This window comes from Egretta garzetta, unplaced genomic scaffold (genome assembly GCF_000687185.1).
Source record: "Egretta garzetta isolate BGI_Z169 unplaced genomic scaffold, ASM68718v1 scaffold424, whole genome shotgun sequence".
Taxonomy (NCBI): Eukaryota; Metazoa; Chordata; class Aves; order Pelecaniformes; family Ardeidae; genus Egretta; species Egretta garzetta.
In genome coordinates, this window is record NW_009259489.1 from 2,084,566 (window position 1) to 2,098,706 (window position 14,141).

Genomic DNA, 14,141 nt, shown 5'->3' on the forward strand with positions numbered 1-14,141 from the left:
TAATATATTCCACTGTGTCCTGATCATAGAATGAAACTAAAAAAAATCCCCAAGTGTTTACATTCTTGGGATCCTTTCTCTGATCCTCATTGCCCAGCAAGGAAGAAAGACCATTTCAGTAGTTCACGGCTGGAATGCATGGGGCTCAATCACACAAATGGTAGAAACGGGTAAGCAGATCTGCTTGTCCAGTCAACGGAAAGCAGATTAAGATCAGGTGCTGGTTATTTTTCCCCGCCAAAGTTAAAGGAGGCAGATAAGGTTTTTTCCTTCTTCTATTTCTTCTTGCACTTTGTCACTGGATGTGGCTATTTCAGCTTGCGCCGAGAAGACTGCACAGATGAACGTCAGAATAGTGCCACCGATAGCTGTGTAGAAAGCCCAGCCCAAGGAGCAGTCTCCAAGTTTGTAAGCAGAAGCGTAAGGTCCACAATAGCTTATTGCTTTCTGGCATCCCCAACCTGCAGGGTAAAGTATCAAGCCTAAGATAAGGAAGAGGCCTAGAAATAAAAACAGAAAAGGCACAAGTTTAACAAATGATTAGTTTAACACCAAACACAACACATGTTGTAATGGTTATCATGGTCACTACTCACTCCTAAGAACAGGGATTAGAAGATTCTTCCTCATCCAACCAACCTTCCTTTACTGATTGTTCCCTAGTATATACTATGCAGTGCTTTAACTAAACTTGGAGCTACCCTGTGGTTTTTCTTGTGAAAAGCTTATGGCCTGTGATAATGGCCTAGTTCCTGACTTTAATCTCTGCATTCCTTGTACATCCTTTGTTTTCACACATTATTGCTAGGTACAGAGGGCTTACAAAACATTCGAGCATCTCTGCCTACTTCACTTCAAGTTCATACTTGCACTTTTCAAATACTTAGGGATGTCTGCATCCACTTTTGACTTGTGTGTTCAGCTAGCTCTCATTCAGCTTTATTTAGTCATTCATTATGAACGGTTCTGCCTTCTTTCCTCTGGATTTTTCATACATTGATTTTCTTGTCTGGGGAAAAAAAAGTATCTCACACCACATCTGCTTATTTGGCCACATTAGGACACAGTAGAAAAATAGTACTGCCCGTTCAGCAAGCTGCTTTTGTAATGAAGGGATTCCAGAGTCAGCCCCGAACAGGGGGATCCAAGTATGCGTGGCCAGTGCATGGGTAACTGGGATCCTCTAAACAGACTGCTGCAGAAGGAAGGCACATTTCTAGTGATGCAGGAGCAAAAGCCTCAACTCCCCATCTTGCTAAACGGCCCGAACACCCTGCTGTGCCTCGGGCTGGAAGTAAAAAGATCAGACTAGATGTTTTGCCCATCTGATCGTCTCTCATATTCATAGTTTCCTCTCCTATGAGGACCAGTCTGTCTAAGCAGTGAAGGGCTTCATTAAGGAAATGAAAAGTCACACTGGAGTCCCTGCACAGACGATGTGTCTTTGCACAAAGACGAGAAATTTAATTAAAAAGCCTGATATGCTCGGGGCTACACTACTCTCTTATGGGCCCCGCTAGAAAAATCACAGGGAGATAAAAACAGATCTCCCTCCTACAAGGTATGTAGGAAGGAGCTAAACATCCGGACAGCTCATAGGTACCAAAATTTGCTTTCTGTTTCCTTTAAAATTTTACTCAGAAGAGCGGGAAGAACGATGAAAAATAGTTTTTGCTCAAACACAACCAGTTTACCCAGAAAATGAATACAGCCTTCCAGATCCCATAAATACTACCAAGTTATTTGTCCTGCACTGTAAAGCCCTTTGTTCAGCCTGGTACCTTGACAAAAATTGGTAAAGGTGCTGTCACCCTCTAGAAAAGTGGGCTGAAAGCTGTGCTTTTTATCTGTGGTGCTGGCTCATCCATTAGATTTAATCCCAAAATTTCTACCAAGTAATGAAGTAGAAAACAGTGCTCTGTTCTTCCCTATACTAAGAGATTACCAAGAACAGCTGTAAGGACGTGCTTGCATCTTCTTCAATTCAGTCAGCCTAGCCCATTCTGCCGTCCATTAGGTTTCCTTAATTGTTTGTTTAAAGGAATTCAGCCAGATATGGAAGAAAACTTCCTCACTGAGAAAGAAAAGCTGCGTCCCAGCTAGTAAGCAGTTAATACACACAGAATGCAAAAGCCATCATCCAACTGTCCAAAATTAACGTCTATGAATGCCAGACATTTCACAAAAGAAAGTCCTTCCTCCAGCGTTTTTTTAATGATGACACAACACCATGGGCATGAATGACCGAATGTCATTATTCTTTGGGGCAGCAAAATCCATTAGTGAGTGATATCCATTCTCTGTGAAGGGATTTCATCACTGCTTACATTTAAGAACCAATGACAAATTTTATGCAGTGTTTCCTGGATGATTGGCCAAACTACATTAAGTATAAATTACTGCTTTATCTTGGACAGACCTGGGTAATCTGTGCTTTCATCCTGCTGAGCCCTGCAGCCGTTTCAGACTAAACACCAGCAGTTCTTCTCCTCTATTCATCACTAGTTTCCTGCTCTGCGTAACTGGCATGACCACGCTATGTATTTTTCTGACTGTATATTGGCATGGGCCAGTTGCCATTTTCTCTAATGAGCATGAGCCCTTTCGTAGTTAAAGATCACCATCACCGAATTAAGATGCCAGATCTGAAATGCCAATGTAGCTGCTGCCAGCAAGGAAGTTTTTAAAGTTTACCACTCCATCACTCACAAACCTGGAGAACCTGCGTTTAACAGCAAACCTGGCTTACATAGCTGAGTCACATGCAGAACTGAGTAGCTATGTCCAGCTCTTTCTACCAAAACTACAGCACTGAAGAACTCCTGAAAACTACTGGTCCGTGGTATGTCTTCCCCAAGCTGAAAAGCCGTTACCCAAAACTCAGCCCTGCAAAGGCTGCAGCACTGCTGTCAAGTGTAGTCATCAGGACTTCACTGAATTAAAACTTTAAAAGTACAGAAAATTCCTGGAGTACTGACTGCAGCCTGTAACTTGATAAACTACAGCTGTTTTCTCACAGATTAAATCAAAAGTTGGAGAAAAGTCTTAACTATGGCCTTGAATATGGTCAGAGTCTCACCTGATTTTTCCTTCAGATGGCTAACTTTGTGAATCCTATACCGGTCTAGCATAATAAAAGAAAAAAAAAAATTACTATTTTCACTACCAAACCTACCTTCTACTACTCCATTTCAGTGCCGACAGAAAGCTGCTCAGGATATGCACCTCTTCTCACTGTCACTGATATTTATCATCATTTCTCATTTCATTAATACCTGGTTCCCACTTGCTAGGAAAAGTGAGTAAAGATGATTCAATTAAGCCAATTGAGCGTACCCACAACAAAAATGCCACTCCTTGGATTTCATGCCGATTAACAGCAAGTGGAGAGGCACGGACTCCTCATCACGCACTAAGCTCAAAAGCTCCAATGCCTGGAGCAACGGCGGAGCTGTGCAAGGTGCAGAGGTCCCTTCCTGACTCTCCCTACCTGCCCAAGAAGGGGCGCTCAAGTAAAAAGATAAAGAGGAGCTTTGCCTCCTGCTTCCCAGTAACCACAAGAGATGGTCACAGGCTACAGAGCTCATCTCAATGACTTCTCCAGCTTAAAACAAGACAGAAGATGCTTTACCACCCAGCAACAGAGCAAACCATGGGCTAAAGCAGAAGCCAGCAATCCAAAGCACTTAACTGTCCAACTACCCGTAACCAGAGCAGCGGCTTCCAGAGATCCCCAAAAAATAGCCACGTCTCTGCTCCTGGGAACACGGATGCAGAGGAAAGGGAAGGAAAAATGCCCATGTGGGAAGAACACGGTAAGATATAGCAGGGATAGCAAGGGCAGGAGAGGTTGTGATACTGCTTGGAAAGTCATGGTCTGCTTTTAAACAGGCGAAACAGTTAAATGCAACACGAATAGCTCAGCAGTCTCTGTGCCTTCCGCCTTTGACCTAAGGAGCACTGCACAACCATTTTATGCAGCATGAAAAAGCCAGAGGGCTGTTTCTACAGCTAACAGCGTAGCCTTGATCTACATCTAACACACGCGCAAGCAGCTGCAGTTGAGCAAAGCCCACTCACAGGCCAGTCTGTGGTGAGACGATCCACAAGGGGAAAACATGGAGTAAATTCTCAGCCGTGATTTCTCATACCAGTGCATGGCTTTGTTTTCTGAAGAGTCCCTGGAAAAAAGGGCGCTGGCTGGTCTGTGCGGGGCCAGGAGCAAAGCACCTTGCCAGTGAGCGAAACACGTCGGAGAGCATGGCCTGGAGCTTACACGGGGCTGGAAAGGGGGGCCAAGTGCCTCATCCCTGGCATTCATTTATACTCACAGCGCACAGGAACACAAGACCAGCTCCTAGCACCATCTACAGATTTGTGTAAGAAAGTCGCTCTCTGGATTGATCAACTATTATAATTCTCAGGTTTCTTGAATTTAATTCAGTTATTCTTACACTTGACTCATTCAAATATTAATTCTGTATTTAATCTGTATTATGAGGCTTCCTAACCCATTTAATGCTGTAAATTAAGATTCAAGCGCTTAAGCTTTTGTTAGCCATAGGAGTACAAAGCTCAGCTTTGTGTTGTATAATTTTATGTCGGCATAATCTGATAAAGCAACAATCATCCCCTGTTGACGGTTTGCCTTGAGACGTATCTGGCAGGAGCACAGTTAATATTAATGAAAGAGATTTCTTGTTCTTAATAAATCAGTTTTTGCTCTAGTCCCAGTGTCTTTTAAGACAAGCCAATCTTCAAGAGAAAGAACAGAGAACAAAAATCGAGTGCTCTCTCTGAAGAAAAGTTTTCTGCAACGACTCCTTTCAGTTATTTCTGCTGACATACAGTAAATGAGAGTTTTAATCCACAAGCTACCTGTGGAATTATTGCTGCTTGTTCCCCCTGCTGGGAGGAACAAATTAGTTTTGAAAACATTACAAGCTGTTTTCCACTGTGCTCCTCCACAGGCTCGCAGAGCTCAGGCTTGCTCAGTTCTAGATTTAACCCTCTCTCTGAGCACAGCTGCTCTGCTGGGAGTGCAGCTTCTGCTGTACACATACTCTTGTTCCTACTTCTTAATTAGCTCTATCCCGCTTCTTTGAGTCAGTAAGATAATTTTTCATCAATATATTTTCCTTTGTGTTAGTTGTTGCCAGCTCTCTCTTTAGGATTCCTTAAAACAGAGGTCTGAAAGAACACTACACAATGCTGCCAGATGCCTAGGAATGACAACAGAAAACTATTTAAATGACTTTTTTATCCAGAGACCTCATTCAAAACTCTTTGGAATAGATCTGTCAGCAGGGAACATTTTCCCATCTTTCACTGAAGGCAGTTTGCCCATATAACATTTTATTATCAATCCCTAATAAGGCTTCTTTTTGAAAGCAGGTAAAGAAATACAGAATTTAGATTTTATTAGGATTATTAGACTAAAATGTATTTCCTGATTAGAACACAGACAACCTATTAAACATAAGCCCTTCTATATTCAAATGATGTGAAAGCAACTCCTTTCTCCTAAAACATACTGTGAAATATCAATATAAATATAGCAGACTGCACCACTGTGCAACGATGTTTCTGAAGACAATTCAGTAATGCTTTTCCTATAGGAAAAGCTTTTTGCATTTGTGCACCAAGAACTTTTCCCCTTTTAAGGGCCTGGAACTGCAGCAAGCAATTGCTCCTCCTGGTTTTTATACACTGCAGCAGCACTGCCAGGCTAACCTCTTGGAAAACCAGCAGATGAGTTTATCGTTATGGGTGTTTATATGTCACATTATATGCTGGGGTCAGATCTGAGTAAAAGCTTTTTCATTCCATCCTTGGAAGCAACCCTCAAGACAGGGGTTAGGCAGATGCTTGTTTAGCTAAGTGAAGGCATGCTATTTAGTTTTGACAGTCTCCTGTGCAGCTGCTGTTGTGCCATATTAAACAACAGCATATACTAACAAAGCCAATTTCCATTGCAAAGCCTGAAACTATCTTCTCATTTCCTAGCAAAATAGCAAAAAAGCTTTTAAATGCTGCTGAAGAAACAGGAAATTAAGCAGCTGTGATCAATGGGGTGGCACTGCAACAGGCTCCAATGGAGCACCACAACCGAGCAACAACATTTTAAGAGAGGAAGAGAAAAAGGGTGAAGGCATGGAGGGATGAGCCTTGCACACCAGCACGCAGGCAGCATAGGCAGGTCAATTTCTCAGTGGCAGTGGTCCTGATCGTCCTCATCTCCTACACAACCACAGGAGATTAACACTCAGCCCAAGAGCGGTGCACCAGCCAGGCAAAATAACCCTGCCTTTACTGCTCGTATTTCCAAATATGTCAATCTGCTACCTGAATACCTGAACAATTTCACATATAAAATATTTGTACAAATGTATGCTAGCTTGGCCCAAGGAGGCTTTCACATACGCAAACCTGACAGACAACCGAAGCGACAGCCTCCCACTCAGACACCTTCAGCCTGTGTGAAATGATTCAGTGATCCCATTTTCATCAGAAGACAGCTAAGGAGGCAGGCTTAGGCCAGCTGACGTGGTGGTCTCCAGACTGGCTACAGGAAAAGGGTGAGGGCAGTGCCGAGATGCTGAAGGGAGCACCGGTTGTGGTACCCGCAGCACCAGGGCCCCAGACCTGCCTCTGCAGCTGCTCTCTGTCCCCCTGGATGACTGCCAGACCCACCGAAGGCAAGCAGCTGACCAGAGGCAAGAAGGTCTTTGCCCAAAAAGAAAGGGGAGACTCTGCAAGCCCTAGGGCCTTGGAGACAGCATCTGGCCCACTTGGAAACACTGCATAACAAACAAACCAAAAATTCGTAACATTAAGAAGATCAGCGCTTAAAAAAGCCCACCTGGACACCACACTCAATGCAGGTCTGCACAAGCAGAGGGGTTTGGGACAAGCTGGAAGCATGGCTGTTGAGGGTGGGGAGGGTTGCTGGCGGGCAATGCACTGAGGCGAGGTCCATACCCCCACCCCTGCAGTCACTGCAGAGGACTGCAGCCACATACAGATTTCAGTGTACCTGGGATACCCTAAGCTGAGGCAGAAAAATGAATTGTTTAAAACTATAACCAGGCAACAGCTCAAAACCTGCAAAGATATTTTTTTCCCCCCTTTAAAATTGTCTCAAGGTCATACAAGGGTAAGCAGTTACCAGAAGAAAAAGTAGCTCCCTAACTCCCTCAAATTGAGGAAGAAGATTAGATCGCTACTCTTTTCAACAGTAAATTAACTATACCATTTGCTCATGAGCCTTTTCCCATTCATTAGGCAAAGCAAAGATGCTCATTCATAACCAAACCTATGCAAATGTTTGTGGACGTCTGATGGCATTACTGACGTTGGGGTGTGGAAACAGAGACAGGAATACCACGCAGGGGGCTGCTGGTGGGACACTCAAGTATGAAGTATATTTTGCTACCCACAGAAAAAGCCAAAAATAAGTCAGGTTGCTTTGGCAGAACGACATCATGCAGGGGATCCAGGTTTTTTTTATATCAGTGTGATCTAACTGCTTGGACTTCTCTGTAACAAAGGATGAGCTGCAGACCCCTGTTTTTAGGAGAGGGGAGGGCAAATTCACCATTAGCTTTTAATAATTTTTGTATATGCAGTGAGAGTCCCCATTAGTTGGGAGGGAAGGAGATGTGGAGACTCGAAGTGAGATCTGTCCCAAGCCCTCACATGACACAGCTGCCTCTTTGCTGGCCATCAGCCATGTGAAGTCATGTCACCACACTATGGGGGCTCCCATGCGGTGGATGCTAACCCTGCAATTAAGTCAAGATAAAGCACCTTATAGGGGAAAAGCCAAGTGTTCACAAGTTTTTGGCAATGCAGAGGTAAGTGAAGACTTCTCCACTCACAGGGCCACCGCTCAGGCACAGCTGTGAGGGCTGGTCACCTCTCAGATTTTACTTTAAAAGCCCATGAAGCATCGAGTGTTTTTAATCTAGGATGGCCCAGGAAAAGGCTTAAAGCTGCTAAATGAGAAACTCAGTTGTGGATGGTAAATTCAGGAGGTTCCAAAGTCAGGGAAGGAAGTATCAGGCCATGTCAATTATTCCACCCATGAAAGAAGCAGAGGAGAAGACCCAGTTCATTTCACACCACTTGCCAGAAGCCTTTCCACTGCCATTTGACCAGTGTGTGCCATGCCCGGCAAACCACCCATTGCTTACCCTGAATCAGCAGAACGGGAATGAAAACCACCACCTCCCAACCACAGCTCTGTAAGGGAGGCTGAAGCAACAACCTGCCCCAGCCTAAGCAAAGAGGTAAAACGGCTGCAGGCCATCTTTTTCATGGCATGACATTTCCTTAATACCGATCCCAAGACCTCAGAGATGCAGGGGGGAGAAGCTGCAGAGGAACTAAGGCTCAGCCAGAAAAAAAAGGCGAAGGGGGATGCAGGAAGAGGAAAATTTTGGGAGGCTTCATGGGTCATAGAGCAGCAGAGTGCAGGTCACCTGTGTTGGAGAAGGAAGCAAAACTCAAAACCACCGGCTTCCTTCACCACCACACCAGGAACATTGAAGACAGGAGCTAAGCCTAAGTTAGCCCCACCCCCCCTCTTGAAAGAGACGCTTTCATCTTTTTTTCTTGCGTTTGACTGAAAACACAGCATTTGTTGAGTTTAAATATTCTCCTAGTGTTTGCATCTTACATCCATACAAAGGGCAGCATCAGCCTTGGCTCTGAGGCCTGGAAGCAAAAATCTGATGGAAAGGGAGCCCTGCTACCCTCCCAATGTCCCCCGGCCTCTCGGGGGCAGCCAGCATCTCTGACCCGGCATCACCAGGGCGCAGGTGTAAAGAAGGTCTTGGTGTCTCACCTACACCGGTAGAAGTGAGGGACCTCGGTGTGCACATGTGCCACTGTAAAACATTGCTCAGTAGGTAGTATGAGAGTCTCACACTGAGCACCGTTTGGTGGAAGAAATTTATACCTGCCGAGAAAATCAGCTGCCAAACTTGACCACTGAAAACCTGAATTTTTTGTTTGTTTTTCTATTCTATTTGCAATCTGCGGGGTGTCTGCTGGTTTCCACATGCCCACCTTGGTAGCGCAGGCCATGAGCCGACCACCATATCTAACAAAACATTGAAACCTTCATTTTATTTCTTTCAAGTTACTAACACTCTCCCTCAGGCTCAACAGCAATTTAGCACTTGAACTCAATTTTCCTTCCCTGGCATATTCCAACACAGCAGTCCCCTTCACTTGAACTTTAAGCAGCCAAGTGTGTATTAGATGTCGTGCTGGCATTGGGCCACATAGGTTACAGGAAGCACTATACCGCAGACAGCAAAAGCAGTTCAGACTGTCAGGATTTCCATTAGAAATCCCCCCTCTGCCCCCCTCCGGCTTTTTTCTTTCTTCCCACCCCAAGAATTCAGAATTCTGGCATCAGAAAAGAAAAACTTCGAGCTGAATCCAAGAGGAAATATGCTTTTTGAAAAATGCATGCTCTGCATTTTAGAAAGACAAACAAGAAGCTTCCTTGCCTTCGAGGGCAAAACCAGTCTCTCTCTGCTCTCCTGCTGCCTGGGCTCCCTGGCCAAGCAACAGCTTCCATTGCCCACAGGCAGCAATATGAACTCACAAGGTGCTTTCTTCCTAGCTCACCAGCTTGGCCCTTTCTCAGAGAAAATAATGCTTTTTTACAGCATGCTGCTGCCTACAACTGACTATCCAAAACTACTCTGCAACTATCAAAACCTTTCGCATCACTCTCTGAGCATCAAAGAGCTCTAACAGCTCATGCCCCCTCCACAGCAGCTTGCTTCTCCTTATGCGTTTTCTCCCCTCTCCGAGAAAAGTCCTGGCTGACCTCCCACTTCCTCCTCAGCTTCCTCCTCCGCAACTCCCCACAGCCTCCTTACCTTCCATCAGCGAGGAGCATGCGGCCGCATGGCCCCACACACCACAAGCCCACCCTGCACAGCCGGATCCTATTCCTACCACCCCCACAAGCAGCTCCAGATCCTCTTCCCCTTCAGATGGTTCCCATCACACTCTGCTCAGGCCATCTTCCTCATCACCCAGCCTCCCAAATGGAAACAATGGCCAAGAAGTATAATGCACTGAATTATTTCTTAGTGCAAGAGATGTAAACCAAACTCCCCCAAGCAGCGAAGATACTCTGTTACAGACGCAGCTGGCTTCAAACTGGGTTTGACCTCTTCATTTTAGAAAATTGTGGAGAAGTTTCCTTGCATTTGAGGGTAAAGCTGCACTACTGGAACTGAACTATTGCCCAGGTACTGCAGTAGTTTCTGATGGAGGAACCCCCCGAGACACCACAGCAGGGAACAGGGGAAGACGTAGACAGTAGTAAGAGGGAAAAAATAAGAAATCGTGGAAAGGACAGAAGAATGAACACAGGAGACCTTGTGAGATACCTGAGAAGAGAAAGTACCAAGAAAGAGACTTCACTGCTTTGGACTAAGAAGGACAAGCACCAGAGGGGAAAAAACAGCCTCCCTAAAACAAAGCAGTGGTATGAGAGGACATGCTCGGCAGGAGTAAAGTAGGATGAAATGTTGAGGAAACCTCAGTGCTGGACGATGAGAGGAGAATACTAAAGTAGGACCCTGGAAAGGATGAAGCTGAGTCATCTGGCAGCAATGCTGGAAGAGAAACTGCTGGGTTGAGGGAGGGAAGCCCCAGCCTGCAGCATCTTGGCCCAAGCAGACAGACTCTGACAAGGTAGCCGGGGCGACCTAGTGCTCCTGGCTCACCTGCAGCGGCCTCTGAAGACACAAACCTCTGCTTTGTCTGACCAGCCACGTATCTGTTAAAGGTGAAACCACCAGCAGCCCAGCCACACAGTGGCGAAATGCAGCCATGCATTCACCTGACCAAACCAGAGACACCCCTCGGTGCACAGCTGGGGACGCAGCTGGTCTCCTGACTGATGCAACCCAATTTTTACATGCTTTTTGTTTCCTCATGCTTCTGTCGGAAACGTGTTTTGTCAAGCCCCATTTGAGCCAGGAGAGAGCGGACTGCCAACAGAGAAAGTGGTGAGAAGGGGATGACCTGCAAGAAGCCTCCCAGATGAAGCCCTCAGCACTCTGGAAAGACTGTAGAGAAGAGGAGATATTTTATCCCTTTTTGGTAAACTTGTTTGGAGATGCAGCCCCACTCCAGCACGGCAAAACCAAACTCTCAAACCAAGCAGCCTTCCTGACGCGCCAGCACCCTTTCCCTTCCACGTGCCTGGGAAGGCGTTGGGGAGAGCGATGGCGTAGCTCCTCACAAGGAAACACATGGGCCTGCTCAAGTTCTGTGGTTGAGATTAATGTATGTGCTGCTAATTTAGCTTCCACCTCCTGGCATACTGTCAGGGTGTCGCTGGCGGGTTGTGGCTCACCGGTGGGTTGTGACTCACCGGTAAGCGGCTGTGGGGAAGGGGCCGCGTCCCCCCAGGCACAACACCGGGGGCCAGCTCTGCCCAGCTGTGCCCTTAGAGGTTAAAAGGAAAAAAAGCCAAGAAAAGCTGTCGATGATTAATTTCATAAAGGAAATTGTGTCACAGATGGAAGCCGAACCTGTTTTAGGCTCTGTCCTAAGCTCCCCCCAACTCTCCTAAGCTCCCCACTGCACCCTGCACCCCTTGGAGGCCAGGCTATGTTTCGATCATATTACTTAGCATCAAAGTGAACTACCCAAGCCCAAATAAAGCTTGTAAAGACATATGCTACTATGCTGTATCCATACCAAGAGATGTCAATAGGGGATCACCAATTATTTACTTCCTACAACTAGATGATTACAGTGGAAATTTACTTTGAATTGGTTCTTATCAGCTACCATATAATAACACACTGCCTCTTCTAGCCTCTGCATTTCCAGTGATTCACAGCCTGTAAAAATAGGATACTTTCCCCAAAAAGACATTCAAATGAAAGTCTGCCTGGTCTTCTTGCTGCTGGGTAGTAATTATCTATTTAATTACATGGCTCCATTCTTTGCACTCTCTATTGCAGAGAAAAGAAGCTCTTCCAGATGAAACAATCCTCAAACATCTCCAAAACCAGGGCCACTGATTAGTGTTCCTACAGCTCCAGAATGAAAGGCACTGCAGTCTGAAAATACGTGGTAGAAAGTCTTGCTCTGCAACAACGGAATCACAGGAGTTTAAACAAAAGCTGTATTTTCTTCTTTTATGGCTTCCTATTTCTAATTTTCTGCCACAAAAAAAAAAACCCTCCATGGATCAGATATGTGTATGGCTCCTTCCCATTGTCCTAAATTAGGGTTTGCACATTTGACCAAGGGCCATAACAGAAGAGATGTTGCTTTCTGTTCTGTAATTTCACCGTAGGCATCATCCAGGTCACAACCAATGTTGCTAGACTGAAAAGATATATCCGGTGTCTGTTATTGCTTTTTCATGATGAATTCCAGGAATAAATTAACTTGTATGTTTTTAATGATATTAAATTTCCACTGCAAAGATATAGAGATTTTAAATGAGATTAAGTCTGCAAGATCCTGAGTTCCAGTAGATGACTCTAGCATGTGTGTATCTCATCTTTGAAAATGAGATGTTTGACATACTTGCAAATATTGGACTGATATAGGCTGATAAAATGGTTTTGTGAATTCTTCTCCTAGGCTTATTAAAAACATAATTGTTCACATTTGAAAGAATGATTTTACACTTAAGATGATTAAGGCAGGGTTGTGTCTTGTTCTCCAGTCAGGGCATTAGTCTAGCTATCATAATCCCTGTATGGATTAACCATGCCGACAACTGTTGTTCTTGAACAACTTGCCTAAGCATTTTCCAAAACTTGGGAACTGAGAAAATTGAAATTAACAGCTGTGATAAGTCATAAGGAAAATAATTTCAACTAAGTAAGCAGATGCTGTAATGCTACTGGCACAAAAGTAGCAGTGGATCCAATAAAACTAATCTTGAGAAAACGAGTTGCTAGCCACACGACGCCTGGCTGCAAATCCTGGCAGACGTACTCCTCATAGCAACAGTTTCAGTAACGTGACCTTTCTGTTACCCAGTTTCATGCTGTGTCATCTATCTGAATTATAAGAAGGGAAGTGCTTCTGTCATTGGTACAGCTCAAAAAGGACTGATCTATCCCCTAACACATAAGAAATTATTTGTCAACTGTCGTGTTCAATTCTTGAGGCCACAAGTCCCATTACAGGTACGGCTGGCTTGATAAAACATAAAACCGTCTTTGCATGTATTTTCTCAGAAATACATGGCCTCCAGAACAGTATTACTAAGATACAAGAACCTACTTCCTGCTAATCTTGATGTTAGACTAGATATTTTGAGATGGTATCAGAGTGGTAAGTAAAGTTACCTTTTAAACAGACCCAAGTCTGACAGGCCGAACATCTACTTATGCTGCTAGCCAATCTCTCCCATACAAATACCCCTCCAACAGAAAAGAAGTAACATCTCCTGAAAAACAGGTTTCATGGATTAATTCTGAAGTACAGGGTAAGAAAGCAAGGAGCTAAAATCTTCCCCTGGCTTAATCTGCACTGTAGCGCTGCTTCCTTGTCGTGCTGGTTCTGGCAAATTCTGTAAACCATGAGTGACTACAGAAAAACCTGTAATTTTTATCTAAAGGACATTCATCTGCTAATTGTATGCCATCATGTGAACAAAAGCATCTTGAGCCAACTTAGGGATCTAATTCTGCCCCAGAAGCACAAACCTTACATTATGGGTGACATGAAATAAGCAGTACACTTTTATACCAAAGATGCATGAAGTGGAGGAAAGCAAGAGCCACCGTGCTAGTGCTTCAGGAGTCAGTCCCTGGCCCGTACCACTGGCTCTGGAAAGCTGCAGCAGGCAGCAAATCCAATTTTTGCCTACTGGCCCATGTGTGTTTAGAGTAAGCTTAATTTAGGTCTCAAATGAGCACATGAAAACAACCAGCTTCATAAAGGTTTGAACACCTATCATTACACCTCCTGCCTATCTACAGCCACCATGGATGCATTTGACCATCTCAGTGGAGGGAAGGAGGGGAGAAGCCAGATTCAGGTTCTGAGCAAGCAAGTTAAACCTCCTAATTTCTGTTGTAATGAAACCATTTCACAAATTGAAAACAGCTGCTTAAGAGCACCACCAAGAG

General features: G+C 44.7%; 1 protein-coding gene and 1 pseudogene across 3 annotated transcripts in view; both read right to left on the reverse strand.

Moving 5' to 3' along the window:
• Positions 1 to 192, reverse strand: part of LOC104124896 — a 3,759-nt pseudogene extending 3,567 nt beyond the window's left edge.
• Positions 79 to 14,141, reverse strand: part of LHFPL2 (LHFPL tetraspan subfamily member 2) — a 16,333-nt gene continuing 2,270 nt past the window's right edge. For all 3 annotated transcript variants that reach the window (XM_035892813.1, XM_035892812.1, XM_009637248.2), the window contains one exon: positions 79 to 500. In XM_035892813.1, the coding sequence (XP_035748706.1) occupies positions 244 to 500 (257 nt within the window). In that variant the 3' untranslated portion in view covers positions 79 to 243. The remainder of the gene's footprint in view (positions 501 to 14,141) is intronic.